At 44.7% G+C, this 17,627-nt stretch overlaps 1 protein-coding gene across 1 annotated transcript; it reads right to left on the bottom strand.

Annotated features, from left to right (window-relative positions):
- Positions 1-2,204: 2,204 nt before the first annotated feature.
- Positions 2,205-15,829, bottom strand: RDH11 (retinol dehydrogenase 11 (all-trans/9-cis/11-cis)). The gene is given in 8 exon segments (XM_006091002.3): positions 2,205-3,516; positions 6,321-6,361; positions 6,363-6,511; positions 8,065-8,274; positions 10,504-10,608; positions 12,012-12,167; positions 12,786-12,904; positions 15,684-15,829. Coding segments are annotated over 8 exon segments (951 nt in total). The 5' UTR covers positions 15,752-15,829; the 3' UTR covers positions 2,205-3,413.
- Between the last annotated feature and the right edge of the window lie 1,798 nt (positions 15,830-17,627).

Consider the following 17,627-nt stretch of genomic DNA (forward strand, 5'->3'; position numbering starts at 1 on the left):
CTTCATCTCGGGGGGGGGCCGGGGGCGGGAAAAGTCCTGACGGAAAAGGCGGGGGCGGCTTTGCTTCCCGAAAGCCCCCTTTGAAAAGCGGCCGCAGGCCCCGGGCCTGGCCAGGAATTCTACACCACCTCGGAAAACCACCCAGTGCCGGGCCTCGGGGGAAACGCGCCGCAGCGAAGGGGGCCTTGTGCGGACCGCGGGTTCGGGCCAGCGCGGCCGCCCCGCTCCAGGCCCCCCCCTCCGGGCGAAGGCGGCCGCCCCGGTGCATCCGGGGGCTGTAGTTCGGCGGGGAGGCGGGCTACCCGGAGGTCACGAGTTGAGGGGCGCGGTGGATCCCAGCGCCGCTGCTGGGGGAGACGCTGAGCGTATTGGTTGGGTGTCGGCGTGTGACTGGACGTTACCTGTCGCACTTTTCGGCCCCCCTAACTTAGTTCGCGTCCTGACCGAATGGTAGTTTTCAGCTCTTGAAAGGTACTCGGGCCAGGTTCCGGCCTGCCCTCCGTGGGGGGGGACACCTGCTTTCAGAAGTGGCCACCGGGCGTTGAGACCCCCGAAACATGAACTCAGCGATGTTTAATGTCAGCAGTCACTGTGCAAGGGTCGGGGCCATGCGCTGGCGATGAAGAGAGTCACTCTCTGCGCTTGGCGATGTATAACGGGGTGAGCCGGGGGGACCCGCCTCCAGTCTCGTTCCGGTGAGTGTAAGGTGTTCAAGTCCTTCCTGCACTCCACGGGTTTTCCTGGTTCAGCGGAAGGGAATTCCTATTTTCACCGATTTCATGGTTTGCCTATGGAGCCCGTTATGAAATGTTTGTTTGGCAGTCAATATTTAAAACTGCCCACACACATTAAAAGATACATGTCTGTTCAGGAGGACGATTTGGTGATTTTAATCTCCTGGGCCCTTATTTTTATTAGACTGAGTTCATTAACCATTGATTCAAGAAACTTGTTGACCTCCTAAAAATTAAGCACATAGAGAGAGCAAAGCCTGAGATTGTCCGGCAGTGTCCTGTAAAATCCGTTATCGAAGGGGCAGGTACAAGAGGAGAGCTAACCTGGGGTGGAAAAAGTAATCTTTGAACAGCATCACCAAAGGAAAGTAGAAAATGGGTGAATGAATGGTCAGATTATCACACAACTGAAGTTAATGGCATTTCAATTGAGACTGTATTGTAGAAAGACTGGGACAAATTATTCTTAGAATGAGAAATGATTGCATACCTGTAATAATGAAGTGTTTCTTCTTTTAACTATAATTAAACATTGTTTTCTTCTGTTGACTCTATTTAAACTTTCTTTTAATTCTTACAGTTTTTATTCTGGTAAATTAAAACAATAAATAATCAAAATTTTTTATTTGTCATTGACAGATCAATATAAATTAAGTAAAATATTAATTCAGTTATTCCACTGCACTATTACAAAAAAGTTTTCCATAAAGTGGCCACTTCTAAATATAAATAGTCAAAACAAGTTCAACAAAAGATTATTAATTTACAAATATGAGAAGACTTGGTCCTATAACCCTTTTCCCCATCAAAGTATATATATAATTGTTAGTCCAAGAAAATCTCAAACTCTTACTAGAATAACATACTGTAAACAAGTGATGAAAACAGTAGCAATTCTTCAGATTTCCTTTGGCAACATTACTTTTTAAAAAATATATATTTTTATTGATTTCAGAGAGGGAAAGATAGAAACATCAGCGATGAGAGAGAATCATTGATCAGCTGCCTCCTGCACACCCTCCACCGGGGATCAATCTGGCAACCCGGGCATGTGTCCTTGACCGGAATTGAACCGGGGACCCTTCAGTCCGCAGGCTGACGCTCTATCTACTGAGCCAAACCAGCCAGGGCTAGCAACATTACTTTTGATAAAAAGTTCTCCACATAAGCCCTGGCAAGTGTGGCTCAGTTGGTTGAATGTCATCCTGTGCACCGAAAGGAAGGTAACGGATCAATGTTTCTCTCTCACATTGATGTCTCTCCCCCTCTCTCTAAAAAAATCAAAAACACATTTTAAAAAGTTCTCCAAATACAATGTAGCTTTTTTTTTTTTTTTTTTTTTTTTTTTTTTTATACTTGTCAAGATATGTAAGGAGATAACCCTAAAAAATTATTAAATTGACTAACTACCAGTATCAGTCCTTAAGATAATTTTGCTAAATAAGGAATTGGGGTTTGTTTGTTTTTTTCCCCTGCCACATTGGTTGACTGGTGCTTAAGATAGTGCTCTATCAGCCTTGCTAACTCGGGTGCTCACCCTTAATTCTATAGCTGGATATTACCATCTTCAGCTTAAAAAAAATCCTTTGGTCCCTTCATTACCTTCCAGGCCTATTATCTTTGAATTCCTGCTCTCCATGTGCTTCTTGGTGGGTAGTTATCAACATAAACAGAATCTGCTTCCCTTGCAGCTCTAGCCATTTGTATCAAAGACTGGGTGGCACTGGCTTGCTCCATCTCTGATCATTTACCTGCATCAGGGTCCAATTTAATACTGTTCCTTTGTGGCTACTTCAGATTTTGTGAAAATACTCCCAACTGCAAAAGTACATAGGAACACATCTATTCAATAACAATCACCAAAGAGAAACTACAGCACAAAAAGGAGGCCTCCATGGGTCTGGGGTCAGTAACTGATGTCAGGAGGCCTACCTTCTCAAACTGATCCTTTCATTACCTCCTTGCTGGTCAGAGAAATAGCAGGGAAATGAGAGTTTAAACTTCATTTTTATTTCTGCCTTCCCCCATATTTCTGCCATCCTCCCAAACCCACAAACTTCTTAGAAAAGGAAGCTCTCCCATGGTCTAGGCATGGGAACATGTCTGAGCAGTGGCTTTAGGTTGTCAGAGAGAGAGAGAGCCATCCCACAATCCAGATTCAGTTACATTTCCTGAAAGAATCCAGATGTTCGCCCTACGATGGTTTTAAGAGGTGAGGGACAAGCCCTGCTCTTGAGCCAAGCGAGCCAACGTCACTCCTGGATTCAGCTCAGGCTGTAGCGTGGCCCTCTCCAAGTGAAGGTTGTTTGGTTGGGAGACAATACACCGTGAACACAGAGGGTAGAAACGAGTCCAAACTGCCACAAATCAACCTTGCCAGAGCTTAGGTTCTCCTGGGTGGTGCGTCTCAGAGGGAACAGATGAGCTGGTGGTCCCGAGGGGTACTTGTCCTGTGATATCTCTAGTAACTGGCAAGAAGGGGAGCAAAGTCAGTCTGGACAGATGCAAGGCGTTGCGATGCCTGGCAGTGCGCACGGGGCTTCTCTCAGAAAGCTGCCAAGGCCAGAAGGTTTGCTCCCTTTGTGCTCAAGGTTTGGCCACCCTGAAGGAGAGTCATTTTGGCAGGGAGCACTGAGTAGTCTGCTGCACACTTCTCTTGGGTCCAACGGCCACCACCTGTCAATCCATAGGGATGCCCAGCAGGTCACAGCTGACGTCCCATAGCCGCCTTGCTATTGTCATATTCCGAGCCTGGGCAGAGACCCACGTCACACGGCAGTCACTAGAAGGGAAAGAGAGGGGTTAAGATGGAGTCTGTTCTCTGCCTGGGATGAGGAATACGACAGAAAAACAACCCAGGGGTGACATGTCCTCTAGGCACTTCACAGATCCAGTGTTTGTCCTAGCTCTTCATCCTCCAATCTTTACCCCAGAGAAAATGTAATTACCATTTTATTTTATTTTTTATAAACTGCCATTCTCTGGAGTATTATCTCAATCCATTGAGATTTTTTAATTGATTTCAGAGAGGAAGGGAGAGGGAGAGATAGAAACATCGATGAGAGAGAATCATTGATCAGCTGCCTCCTGCACATCTCGAGCCCACAACCCAGCCAAATGCCCTGACCGAGAATCAAACTGAATTGAACTGTGACCTCCTGGTTCATAGGTCTAGACTCAACCACTGAGTCACATCAGCCGGGCTGTAATTACCATTTTAGAGCTCACTAGACCACCTCTGATCAGAATGCTTTGTTTGATATAAAGGCATTTCATTTAGTCTGAACATTCTCCTTTGTATGTATATATTTAATTGTAATATCAGTGCCTGCTTGATACCTATGTCCATTTTGTTCAACTAAATGTCTGAGGTCCATTCTATAGGACCTTGTACAGTGTCATGGACCTGAGATCCTGCTATTTACATTGGTCACAGATGCTTAGAATGGCAAATAAAACAACACAAAACACTTATTTCTGGTCCACCTGTTTTTAAACTAAAAACAAAAACAAACAAAAAAAACAAGTAAAGTCAGCTTCATAAATAATGAAAGAAGGAAAAGATGATAGCAGAAAAGAAATGGTAACAAGGTATCCAGTGTTTCATATACCTTCTCTTTATTGCTGTAATTCTTTTTTTTTTTTTTTTATTAAATGCAGGGTGGATATCCCAACTTTGCACCACCCAGAAATTTTTTTCAAGGATAATACTTTTACTCAGTTTTGTATTTTCTGCATCTAGTATACAGTAGGTATTCAATGAAGGTGTTTTTTTTTTTTTTAAATGATTGAGTAAACAGATCACAATCTTTGAAATAATATAAAAAGCAAATTTTAAAACTAACAATCTCAAGAAAACTGCTTCCTAGACATACTAAGCAAATTCCAAAGGTGAAAAGCTGAGTTGATAAGTCTGAAGTAATGACATGAAGCAAACTCCTGACACTGTGTCCACTAAGACCGTGCTACTCCAAGTGTGGGCTGGGGACCAGCAGCAGGAGCGTCGCCTGGAAACCTGTTAGGAATGCCAGTTCTCAGGCCCCACGCCAGGCCTCCTGAATCAGCATCTCTGGGGAGAGGCCCAGAATCTGTTCTTAACCAGTTCTCCAGATGGTTCTTAAATGCACGAGAGTTTGAGAAAAATGACTTAAATGAGTCTTTGCATTTAAAAACAAGCCTTACAAATAAGGCACTTCGGTTTAAGGGAACTCGCCAGCACGGCCTGCCGTTTCTGAGTGAAAAGTTCACTGAGAAGCAAAGGCTCCGTGTGCCTCTGGGAACGACGTGGCCTCTGCAGCCTCCACTGCGCTGTGCCGCACACTCTGCATAGTTTAGGGTGAAGAGCAAATGACACAATAGGCCTGAAGGTGCCCTGGAAGCTACGATGTGCTGTAAAAATTATTCCAATACTACAGCCTGGCTCTTCAGTCTTCTCTTTGGACTGGGGAGCAGCCTCATATTTTAGAAAATTCCCTTCTTGCTTATGCTAGCTAGAATCCAATTCCACTGCTTTGGAATCAAAGAGCCCTGAGTTATACACATTATTTTTCATGTGTGCTGTCTCAGTTAATGTCACCATCAATCTCCTCATAACTCAGGCTTGAACCCAAGTCACCAAATCTTCCCCCACTCTCTCACTCAGTCAACAAGTGGCAAAAATTCTGCCTTTCTCACTTAACCGCTCTTTTCATTCCAATTGTCATTACCCCAAATCAGGAACTCATTATCTCTCACTTGGGATACGTATTAATTCATTAAACAAAGTCACCAGGGATGTTTTTCTAAAGCACAGACCAGATTATGTCTCTCTCTACTGAAAACTGTGGCTCCTCTCAGTCTGGCATTATAGGCCTTTCATGATCTGACTTCCTACCTCCCAATCCAACCTTAATTTATTTATAGTCCATCCTCTAAAATTTCAGGTCATTTCCATAAAATCTTGAAGGTAGAGGTAAAAACACCCTAAGAATTTGATCTTATGTAATATCTGGTATTTTCTTCCAAATAATATGGGATGAGAAAAATATGGGAAGGATAGTGGTTTCGTGAGGGGTTGTAGATTGGGATGGGGCAGGATTGGCCATGGGTAATGGTTGTTGAGGCTGGATTATGGGTATATGGGGATTCGAGATGCTATTCTGTCTACTACTGTGTATATTCAAAATTCTCTAATAAAAAGTTTAAAAAGTCTTCACTTATTCAAGAAATGAGTCCATTGATACTATTTCAGTCCTGAAGACAATAAAGAAATATACGTTCAAATTCTTAAAAAAAATAAATAAATAAAACTAGGATTCTAACAAGGAACAAAGAAAATTGGATTGACAGAACAAAACATAGGAATAAAAGAAACAACCAGAAAACATAAAATAAAAGATGACATGAATAAAATCAAACCTAGCAATTACCACAAAAAAAAGTGTGAATGGGTCAAATTCCCCTATTAAAAGGTAAAAACCCTAGAATTAAAGGAAAAAAACTATGTTAGACAATGTACTTTTTAAAAAGGGCATAGAACACCAAACAAATCCAAATTATTTCCTTTAGGCAATAAAATTTCATCTTCAAAAACAGATACATTCATACCTGAAATGATTCCCACTTAGGATCTCAAGACCCTCTGCTAAGGGCACAGTGCAGGCTGGTCTGGGCTCCCTGCTGAGGGGTCTTGATGAAGAAGGAGAAAAGCCGCCACATACATCTCATGAAAAATGAGTGCCGAACCAATTCAGAGTGGACTGTGCCAGGGTGTACAGAATACACTGAAACGCCAGAGCCTGAGGAGGGTGTGCCATAAAGAGAGGGGAAGACAGGACTTAATGTTGCTGAAGGGCCAAAGAGAGCAGAGGACATGAATACATGCTGCCCCATTTCAAATCCTAGCTCTACCATTCATTAGCTGTGTGACCTTGGCAAGCTCTGGATGTTGTGACTCAGTTTCCTCATCTATGAAATGGGGATAATCATAAGCTCTGCACCTCACTGGATTGTTCTGATGTCTAAATGAGTCATATGTACAAGAGCTTAGAATAGTGTCTAGTGTTGTCCTGGGGGTGGGAGTGGCCGGGGAGGGGTCAATCGGGGGAAAAAGGAGACATATGTAATACTTTAAACAATTTAAAAAAAAAGAATAAACTGTTTTGAATACTAAAAAAAAAAAAAAAAAAAAGAATAGTGTCTGGTACAGTTATACATTTACCAGTACAAATGGCATTTATACATACACTATTTTAGGTCCCAAATTCTTCACTGGAATCCTTGGGGCCAGAAATGTTTCTGATTTTTTTCTGTATTATAAAGGTAATATGATACATATACATATTCTGTCTATTACCTACTCTCCCTAGTACAGATGAAGTTTCGTTGCCTAATGTGTTCTGGTGTCAACTTATACAAAAACTGAATTTTTAGTCCTTTGTAGATTTCACAAGTGACAGATAAAGGACTGTGGATTTTTATTTATTTTCAACTCAAGATCTACTCTAAATGACCCATATTTTATATTCTATGTTCAAACCATACCTCCCCTCTCTCTGTTTCTCAAACAGCCCAGAACTTCATGCATTCTCCCCTTCTACCTGGAATGTTCCTTAGCCCCCTCAACCCGCCCACACTGTAACCCATTTAATTTCTAATCAGAATGTCATGTCCTGGGCATAGACTGGACATGTGAACTGAGCTGACCAATGGGGCTCCTGTGTCTGATTCCTTCGGCCTGAACTCTGCCCAACGCAACTCCTAAGCAACTCCAACTGTCCACCCTGGATTTCCTTTGTCTTTCCTGGAAATCCAGAGTGGATGATGCTAAGGAACTGTGTTTATCTGTGACTGGAGAGTCCCCTCCTCAAGCATACATTTCCCTCTTATTTGACCCTTTGCTGTTAGGGAGTCACCCCCCACTCCCCTCCCACCCTTGCACTTGCTTTATCCTAATGGCTCTATCTAGTGCCAGTTCAGGTCCCTCACTTATACTTAGTTTCACTACGAGTAAAAAACCTTGACTTGCTCATGAAGCCTGAATTAATTATGACAACAACCTGTGAAGTGGTCCCATTTTACATGAGGAAGTAAGCCTCGAAAAGTTAACTTGCTGCAGGTCACACAGCTAGGAAGTGGTGAAACCCAGCCTTCAGCCTCACAGTCAGAATGTCTCCATCCCCTGACGGCCATCTCCAATATTCACTGATGGGCGTTTACTAAACCTAGACCCAGCTACAGCCATGGAAGCAGGCCCTGGCCAGAGGACAGGCTCCAGAGAACAGTTTCTGTTCCTGTGGCTTTGAGCTCCTTCCCCGACTCATGTCTCCACACTCATTTCTTCCAAGCCTACCTTCTAGCCTCCGGGCCAGTTCCTTGGTGAAGAGAATGTTGGCTAACTTGCTATGACAGTAGGCCAGACCCGCACTGTAGAATTTCTCGCCCTGAAGATTATGGAAATGGATCCTTCCCAGGACATGCGCTAAGGAAGACAGGTTCACTACCCTTGATGGGGCTGATTCCTTCAGCTTCTCTAGCAGCAGATGGGTCAAGAGGAAGTGACCTGTAAGAAAAACTAGAATTAACAGAGCTCAGGGCCAGTGCAGGGGTGAAGGGAGTAGCGGTGAGTAGGGCTCAGCTATGGGAAGCAGAGGACTCAGGAATAAGGCTTTTTGCCTCATTAATTCATTGTCAACTACAGAACAAGTTCAGTGAGGGTTTGGGGAAACAGAAACAGTCAAAGATTTTTAGCTGGTGTGCCGCAAGAATTTTTAAAACATGCAATACCTAACTATTTAGTAAGATGCACTGACCTTTTTTCACTTAGACTGTCAAATAAAAAAAAATGACAACAGCTTGTGTGCTCAGTGGTTAGAGCGTTGGCTTGCACACCAAAGGGTTGCAGTGTGTGCAAAAGGCAAACAGTCCATGTTCCTCTCTCTCTCTCTCTCTCTCTCTCTCTCTCTCTCTCTCTCACCCCTCTCTTCCATTCTCTCCTAAAAGCAATGAAAAAAAATCCTCAGGTGAGGATTAACAAAAATGAATGAATGAATGAATGAAATGACAACAGCCTACACAGACAATAGCCCTCTGGTATGTAAGCCCCTGTCTTGAACCAAAAATATAATAGAGTTTCATCATCTTGTTCACATTGCATAATAAGGTTGTGTCTGCTTGCTTAATTGTTGGCACCAGAAATCCTTATATAGAAGTATAGGCACCTGATTTTTTATTTTAATCTTTATTGTTGAAAGTATAACATTTATGTCCCCCATTTCCCCCCCATAGGTCCCCTCCAGCCCTCCTTGGCCCCCTGCCCCAGGCCTTCACCACCTATTGTCTGTGTCCATGTGTTATGTATATATGCATACAAGTTCTTTGATCACCTCCCACCCACCCACCCTCCCCTCACAAGATTCTGCACTCTGTCCCATGCTTCCACGTCTCTGGATCCATTCCATTCATCAGTTTATTTCGTTAACCAGATTCCACAAGAGTGGGATCATGTGATACTTGTCTTTCTCTAACTGGCTTCTTTTGTTCAGCATAACACTCTCTAGGGGCACCTGATTTTTAAAAGTTACTCTGGAACAAAAAGTTAATTACTATTATTATCATTTGTAAATCAATCAAAATTATACCTTTTTTGGGGTCAGATTGGCAAAAAATATATTTTTTGGTGTGCCACAGAATTTTAGTAATTAGTTTATGTGTGTCATGAGATGAAAAAAGTTAAAAATCACTGTTGGATGAGGTAGGTCTGGATTATGTGAATATGAACATGAAGTCCCATCTCATCCCAACTTTGAGTAACATCACTCTTTAAGAGCAGGCAGCATCTATCTGATGCTGGCCACAGGGGTCACTACAAAGAATGCAACACAACCCTCGATACAATTATGCTGTTCAAAAATGCCCCACGGTAAACGGAATCTGAATCACAGATTAAAACGTGGTGGAATTGAGTGAGCCTCGAGTTTATCCCTGAGCTTTCAGGCAGGACCATGATATATTAGTGCACGAAATTCGTGCACTCATGGGGAAAGGGCCCTTAGCCAGGCCTGAGTCCTCTCGCAGTCTGGGAGCCCTTGAGGAATGTCCGACTGATGGCTTAGGCCCAGGGGGAGCGGGCCTAAGCCGGCAGTCAGACATCCTTAGTGCAGTCGTGGAGGCAGGAGAGGCTCCCCCTGTGGGAGTGCACTGACCACCAGGGGGCAGCTCCTGTGTTGAGTGGTCAGTGCATGTCATAGCAACCAGTCATTCTGCCGTTTGGTTGATTTGCAAATTAGCCTTTTATTATATAGGACTAGAGGCCTGGTGCATGAAATTTGTGCATGGGTGAGGGTGTCCCTCAGCCCAGCCTGCACCCTCTCCAATCTGTGACCCCTCAGGATCAGGCCAAAACTGGCAGTCAGACATCCCTCTTGCAATCCAGGACTGCTGGCTCCTAACTGCTCACCTGCTGGCCTGATGCCCCTAACGGCTCCCCTGCCAGCCTAATTGCCCCCTAACTGCCCTCCCCTGCCAGCCTGATCGCCCCTAACTGCCCTCCCCTGCCAGCCTGATCACCCCTAACTGCTTCTGCCTCGGCCCCTGCCACCGTTGACTTTGTCCAGAAGGACATCCGGAAGACATCCAGTCTAATTAGCCTATTATCCTTTTATTAGTATAGATGGTCTATTATGGCTGAGAGGTCTAAACACACTATAGAGAAGGCTCAATCTCATCCCTAAGTTTTTCAAGGGGAACTTCAGGCTCCTTCTAGCTTTTGTGATGAGACCAGATTTCTTACCCAAGTGGTTGATTCCCATATGCATCTCAAAGCCATCTGCAGTCTTGGAGTAGGGACACATCATCACTCCTGCATTGTTAATCAAAATGTGGAGATGCTTTTCGTCTGTAGGGAAGAGGGGATGGAGCCATAGCTATTACATCTTAGAAACCTGCCTCACACCTAAGCTCTGAAAATGGAGATGCAGGACTTCAATATTTCCTCCACGTTCCCTTCATACTTACTTTGTATTGTTTTTATTCTAAGACTGTAGTTGAATCTTGCATACTTTTACTATGCAGGACAAAATTCCAACTTACACTATCAAATGGCCTTTCCAAGCTTTCCAAATTCAGGAAAACTTACTCTTTGCTTCTGGGAAGTGTTCCACCCACCTCTCCCAACAAAAAGACTTCCCAGCTGGATGGGAAGATTCCAAAGCAAGAGAAGAAAGGACATTCTGAATGCATCCCCACCACTGGGATTCAGGCACCAAAAGAAATACTGGCTTCCCCTCTTTGTTGCATCTGCCAACTTTCTCTCAGGTTTCCCTCTCTCATGTGTTTAGTAATTTCTGACTAAAAGCTCATTATGCTGGAAGTTCCTTTTCTTGGGAGTCCTAGCTCCCTGGGTTATGAGGGGCTATGCCTACAGAATACTCTTGGATGTGCTTTTCATGTGATACTACAGCAGCCGTGGGCAAACTACGGCCCGCAGGCCAGATCCGGCCCGTTTGAAATGAATAAAACTAAAAAAAAAAAAAAGACCGTACCCTTTTATGTAATGATGTTTACTTTGAATTTATATTAGTTCACACAAACACTCCATCCATGCTTTTGTTCTGGCCCTCCGGTCCAGTTTAAGAACCCATTGTGGCCCTCGAGTCAAAAAGTTTGCCCACCCCTGTACTACAGGGTTTTACATTAATTTCTCAGCTTAAGATTCTTATAAGTACCGCGCGCTAACCGATTGCGCCACTGGAGCTCCTCAGTTTAAAATTCTTAACACTATTCAAAGGTGTAGATCCCCCTGCCCCATAGATGCCAGCTGGGGGGTTCTAATTTCCTGAAGATGATTCTTTACCCATCTGTGTCCTGAAGAGATGATAAGCTTCTTTGTCATGTTCCTCAGCTGGTAGCCTGGGCTTTTTTAAGCTCCTGTACCATGGACCCGATGGCCTTTTGCGAATCCCAACCTTCCGTATGTGGAGCCTCAGATACAGTTCCCCAGCTCTCAAGGGCCTAAGGCCTCATCTCCAGACCCTAAAACCCATGTTGAGTTCTGACACTCCTGTGAGATTTTTGGTTTTAGTTCTTACTCACTGCTATGACTTTTCAGAATTCACTGTATATGTCTGCCTCTTGAGGATTTCCCATTGTTACCACTGAGTTCTGCTGTGAATCAAAAGGTGTTTTTGTTTTGTTTTGTTATATTTTATCTAGCATTTCTATATATCAGACAGAAAGAGGGATCTTTTCCTTTTAGCTAAGTCGCAAGACCCACAACATAGTCTCAGGTTATGCACTCACCTGCTAAGAAGCCCTCAGCGAAGGCTCGAATAGATTTAGTATCAGCCAAGTCCAGTTTCCGCACGAATACCTGTTGGTTCCCTGTCATGGTCTGGATCTCTTTTGCCACCAATTCCCCCTTTTGCACATCCCGGCAAGCTATATAGACACGCGCTCCTGTCAATCAATGCATAAGAGACAAACTGTCAGCTCTGTTGTTAAGTGGGTATTATAGACTTAACTAGAGGCCTGGTGCACAGAATTTTGCACTGGTGGGGTCCCTTGGCCTAGCCTGCACCCTCTTGCAATCCAGGACCCCTCAGGGGATGTCGGAGAGCCAGTTTTGGCCCGATCTCCACAGGTCAGGCCAAGGGACCCCACTGGTGCATGAATCCATCTGAGATTCATCAGTCTGTTCCATGTTTCCATGCCTGTGTGTTGAGTGTCTGCCCCCTAGTGGTCAATGCACGTCATAGCTACCGGTCAAAAGGTCTGCCAGTCGCTTAGGTTTTTATATATATAGATACTAATGCTGGATGTTATTTCTACTGTTTTATTTATTTTATCCCTACTTCACAACAGAGGCATCTGATGAGTAAATGAGGAAAGAAGATTAATCAACAATACTCATTAAGTGCTCATTATATAGAGCATTGTACTAGGCTCACACCAGCAAATCAGTGGGGCACTTGGAATGTTCTTGAATTCCAGGATTGGGAGGAAATAAATGAGAATGGTCATCATTGTGAGGTAAAATGGCAGTAGCAGCAGGGAATTAGAAGTAGATAAACTTGCCTCTTTGAGCCAGCTCTTTGGCTGTCTCCTTCCCGATGCCTGTGTTGGCACCAGTAACCACTGCCACCTTCCCTGGAAGCTGGGCAGTCGATGTACACACCCCGTTGGATAGCATTTTCCTGTAGACACAGAAGGAAAGCTCATCAGTTCTTCATTTTCCTTGTTTCAACCAGAGGATCCTGCAAGGGTAAGGTCTGCTTTCTCAAGGGTAAGGTTTGCTTTGGTTCCTTCTACGGCTGTCCTTTTATAGGTTTAAGGAAGTTCGGAGGAAAGAAAACAAAAGTTTTCTGTCCTCACTCAAGAATAAAAGTGAGCCAGAACCGGTTTGGCTCAGTGGATAGAGCGTCGGCCTGCGGACTGAAGGGTCCCAGGTTCGATTCCGGTCAAGGGCATGTACCTGGGTTGCGGGCACATCCCCAGTGGGAGGTGTGCAGGAGGCAGCTGATCGATGTTTCTCTCTCATCGATGTTTCTAACTCTCTATCTCTCTCCCTTCCTCTCTGTAAAAAATCAATAAAATAAAAAAATAAAATAAAAAAAGAATAAAAGTGAGGCTATTACAGGGCAATAATAATTAGAGCGACTCCCTACAGTACAAGAACTGAATGAATATTTGATTAGCCAGGCAACTGGCTTCGGTTTGAGGTCTTCTATGATTTAGGCCCTAAATTTCCCTAAAAATTCCCTAAATTTTAGGGAATCACAAGACTCAGCCTGGAAGAAGAAAGAACTGGTCCACTTATGTCCATATGTTTATAATTAGCACTTAATGGCCTTGAAAAAACAGCTAATCCAACACAAAAGTTAAAATTATGAAAGTTTGTCAACCTGGGACAAAACAAACAGAAACACACACACACACAATTAAAAATAAGACAAAAGGAAAGGGAAGTACAAAAGGGAGCGGAGATTCAAGTTCTGGTTTAATTCACTAGAGTCCTTGTCCTTAAGCACTGCACTATTCTTCATTTCTACAGAAATGAATATACAAACAGTAATTAGCAGGCCTCAGATTGTTCTTTTCTCTGCAAATCTTGAAGCTCAAGTTGAAAGAATCCGTTCACTAGGAGATGCATTTTTATTTTTTTTAAAATATATTTTATTGGTTTTTCACAGAGAGGAAGGGAGAGGGATAGAGAGTTAGAAACATTGATGAGAGAGAAAGATCCATCAGCTGCCTCCTGCACGCCCCCCACCGGGGATGTGCTCGCAACCAAGGTACATGCCCTTGACCGGAATTGAACCCGGGACCCTTCAGTCCGCAGGCCGACGCTCTATCCACTGAGCCAAACCGGTTCGGCAGGAGATGCATTTTTAAAAGGCATTTCAGCCTTTTACATTGAACTTGGAATTGCAAGGTACACACTCCTAGCCACTAAAGTTCCCCTGCTTAGTGCAAAGAAGGCAGATAAAGATGTAAGCCTCCCTCGCTCCGTTTCCCACATCTCTTCAGTGTTAGCTCCAGGAGGGACAATGTATTAGGACCTCTACTCAGGCCTTTCTTCTCCCGAACCAGCAGGAATGAAAGACCAGCTCCGGCCTAGCTCCCGTGACCTAACTAGGCAGCTGGGAACATGACTCTTGGAGTATAATCTTCCTCAGAAACATCTCACTGAGGTCTGAGCACTATTTTCATTTCAGGTTCAACTTTCCATTGAGATTCTATGTAGATACGAGGTTCCGGTGTTGGAGAGATAAAAAGCAGCCCAGCGGTGTGGCTCAGTGGTTGAGCGTGGAGCTATGAGCCAGGAGGTCACACAGTTCAATTCCCAGTCAGGGCTCCATCCCCAGAGGGCATGCAGGAGGCAGCCAATCAGCGATTCTCTCATCATTGATGTTTCTCTCTCTCTCTCTCCCTTCCTCTTTTTTTAAAAAAGCAGCCGTTTTCTTCTGAGTATGGGCACCCAAGGGTGCCTAAAGGTAGGAGCACTGAGTGTTCAGAGGGGAGGAAAACTACAACTGGATGAGGGGCAAGAGGAAGGTGGGGAGGGGGGGAAAGAAGAGGTGAATTCAAGAAGAAATAAGAGTGAAATCTTACGCACCTTCACGTTCCAACCAGCAGCGACTGCACCCCAGCTTCCGCCCCTGCACCACCCGCCCTCAGGAGGCTGTGTCCTTCCAGGCACTGGTTCATCGTCACTACGGCGGCCTGCTCGGCAGCTCGCTGCTGAGTCTCTGCGGACACTTAGCCAGCTATTGCCTGATGTGTGACCAGGTTAATGGAGAGCTACCCTCGTCCTCGCCGCCCCACCCTGAAACCCCAGGGACTGACTCCGACCCCGATAATCCTGCTCTGAGGACAGGGTTGGGTGCAGGATATCACTTTTTCTCCTTTACAACATCGCCCAGAGAAAGAGCGCATCTAACTCTAACAAGCGAGCGGGCATGGGCGGGAGATGTCACGATTCCCATCAAAGGCCGGTTTCGGAAAGCAGAAGGTTGAATGGCTCCATTGTACTTTACAGGCTGGAAGCAAGAGGCTAGATAGGGCCGGTTCAAGGCGTGGGGGCTATGGGGGATTGAGTCTTGAGGTGCACACCTTATTTTGGGGTCTGAAACCCCCAACGCTGTAAACTTAAGTGTCTGAGGTAGCCCTGCACTCGGGGTTTGCTGGAGCCGGAAGCAAAGGCTGCTTAGAGGAAAAAGGGGGGCAGGAGAAACAAAGCAGGGTGCTCCGGTATGCAATCCCTTCCCTCGGCCTGGGGTCTGATGGTGTCGCCCTCCCCGCATCCAGGACAGCCGGGCCCCCTCAGACCAACCGAACCCGGCCTAGGCCCACATGGAGCCCATCGGGGAGTTTTCCTTTTCCTTCTTTTGAAGAAACAGAGCTTCCGTGAGGATTGATGCCCGCCCCTCGCCCCCGAAGATTCGCAAGAAAAGACATTACATTTGCACAGACCTGATTTGGGGTGCAGCGATGAACAGGAGAAGGGGGAGAAGGAGGAGCAGGAGCAGGACCCAAATCATCTTGCAGCAGCACAGCGAGGTGCCCCAGCGGTGCTCACCAACCGTGGTTTCCCCTCCCCGGCGCGCCCTAGTACTTTACTGCAAAGCCCGGGAGCAAAGCCCTCTGGGAAATGTAGTCCAAGCCCTGGCGTGGACTAGCGGGCGGGGAGCTTGCTGTTCCCAGTCACCGAGAAAAGTTGAGCCGTGCGCCAGGTACACTGCAGATCCCCAACCATCTAGGGTCCAAGGCCTTTGGGACCATCCAGCCAGCTCTCCCACAACCCTTCTGGCCACCTGCAGTTTTTGGGAAATCTCCCCAAACCTCTGTCTCCCGGTGCCCAAGTCTAGTCTAGAGTCTGGTTCACTTTTCCCCAATCATTGTTAGGCAGTTACCACATCGTTTGTCCTGGACATCAAACATTGGCATCTGGGATATGTTTTAAGGCCGATTACACAGAAGAGGAGCGGTTGGAGTCTGACAGTTGGTAAGTCAGGGAGAAGTGAGAATTCTTCCTTCTTAGGGATTCCAATGGAGCTGAAGCAATTGGTTCCTGAACCCGTTCCCAGAAAAACCACTTGATTGTGTCTATTTTGAATTATAATGTAACTATGATAATTTTCCTGGTGTTTGGCGATTAATTGATAGTAGAATATAGTTTTCTTGATGACTTCAGTTAGTTGTTAACTCCCAAGGTAGCAATGAATTTCTCAGGTTAGCAGCACAGTTGGTTTTGCCAATTCGTGAAACTGTTTAATCCTGTCTTCAAGTCATGATTATGACCTGAGAATAAGCAGGTTCCCTGTTCAGTCATTTATTTAAGCTTTGCCATCTGAGGCTTATATCTGGTTTCCAGGGGGTGAAGGTGGGGGATGTTTAAGTAGTCAATATCTGCCTGTGATTCCTGATTGCACCACCCTAATGTATTCTGGATCTTTCTTCCAGATAATTCATTTCCATTTTTTTGAAAGACATATGCTCCAAGGTCAATTTGAGTGATGAGAATGTGGAGCAACTGGCTTTCTCATACAACTTGGCAATTTCTCAAACTGTTAAATATGTTAAGCATACATTTATTATTGTGACTCCTAGGTAATTTTCCAGGAGAAATAAAAGTTATTCATAAAGATGTGTATATGAATGATCATAGAAGCTTTATTTGTTATAATCAAAAACAAGAAACAAGCAAATGTTCATCAATAGGTGAATGGATAAACAAATTGTGATATATCCACATAATGAAATACTACTCATCAATAAAAAGGAATAGAGTTTTGATGCGCACTTAACAGCTTGAATGAGTCTCCAAGTAGTTATGTTGAATGAAAGAAGCCAGGACCGCCCCCGCCCCCCCGAAAAAAAGAAGTACATACTTATGATTCCATCCTATATAATAAAAGCCTAATATGCTAAATGCCTGGTCATCCGGTCATCCATTCAATCAATCAAAGCATAATATGCTAATGATATGCTAAGGCCGCTCAATCACTCGCTATGATGTGCACTGACCACCAGGGGGCAGATGCTCCCACCAGTAGGTTAGCTTGCTGCTGGGGTGCCGGAAGCTAATTCCAGTATGTCATAAATGTAAGAAGTTTCATCAAAAGGTTGATGGAACCTTGAGGATTGCCTGCTGGAAATGGCTAAGGGCATTTCCCCACCCCTAAAGATTTGCATAGGTGATTGCTTGCTACCAGACAGCTGAGGGCATTTCAATCTACATGTTATTGCCTCCTACTGACCAAACACCTGCACAGCCATAGGCAGTTCCCCCAATCTGACAATGGATTCTGTATACAGTGGGGCTTTAATTCGAGCTCCTTAAGGAGCTCATTAAGGAGCTCGTTAACTCAAATTACTCTATCAACTCAATGCAAAAAATCTGCGGATTGTTAGTCG

The sequence above is a fragment of the Myotis lucifugus genome, unplaced genomic scaffold (assembly GCF_000147115.1).
Source record: "Myotis lucifugus unplaced genomic scaffold, Myoluc2.0 scaffold_85, whole genome shotgun sequence".
Taxonomy (NCBI): domain Eukaryota; kingdom Metazoa; phylum Chordata; class Mammalia; order Chiroptera; family Vespertilionidae; genus Myotis; species Myotis lucifugus.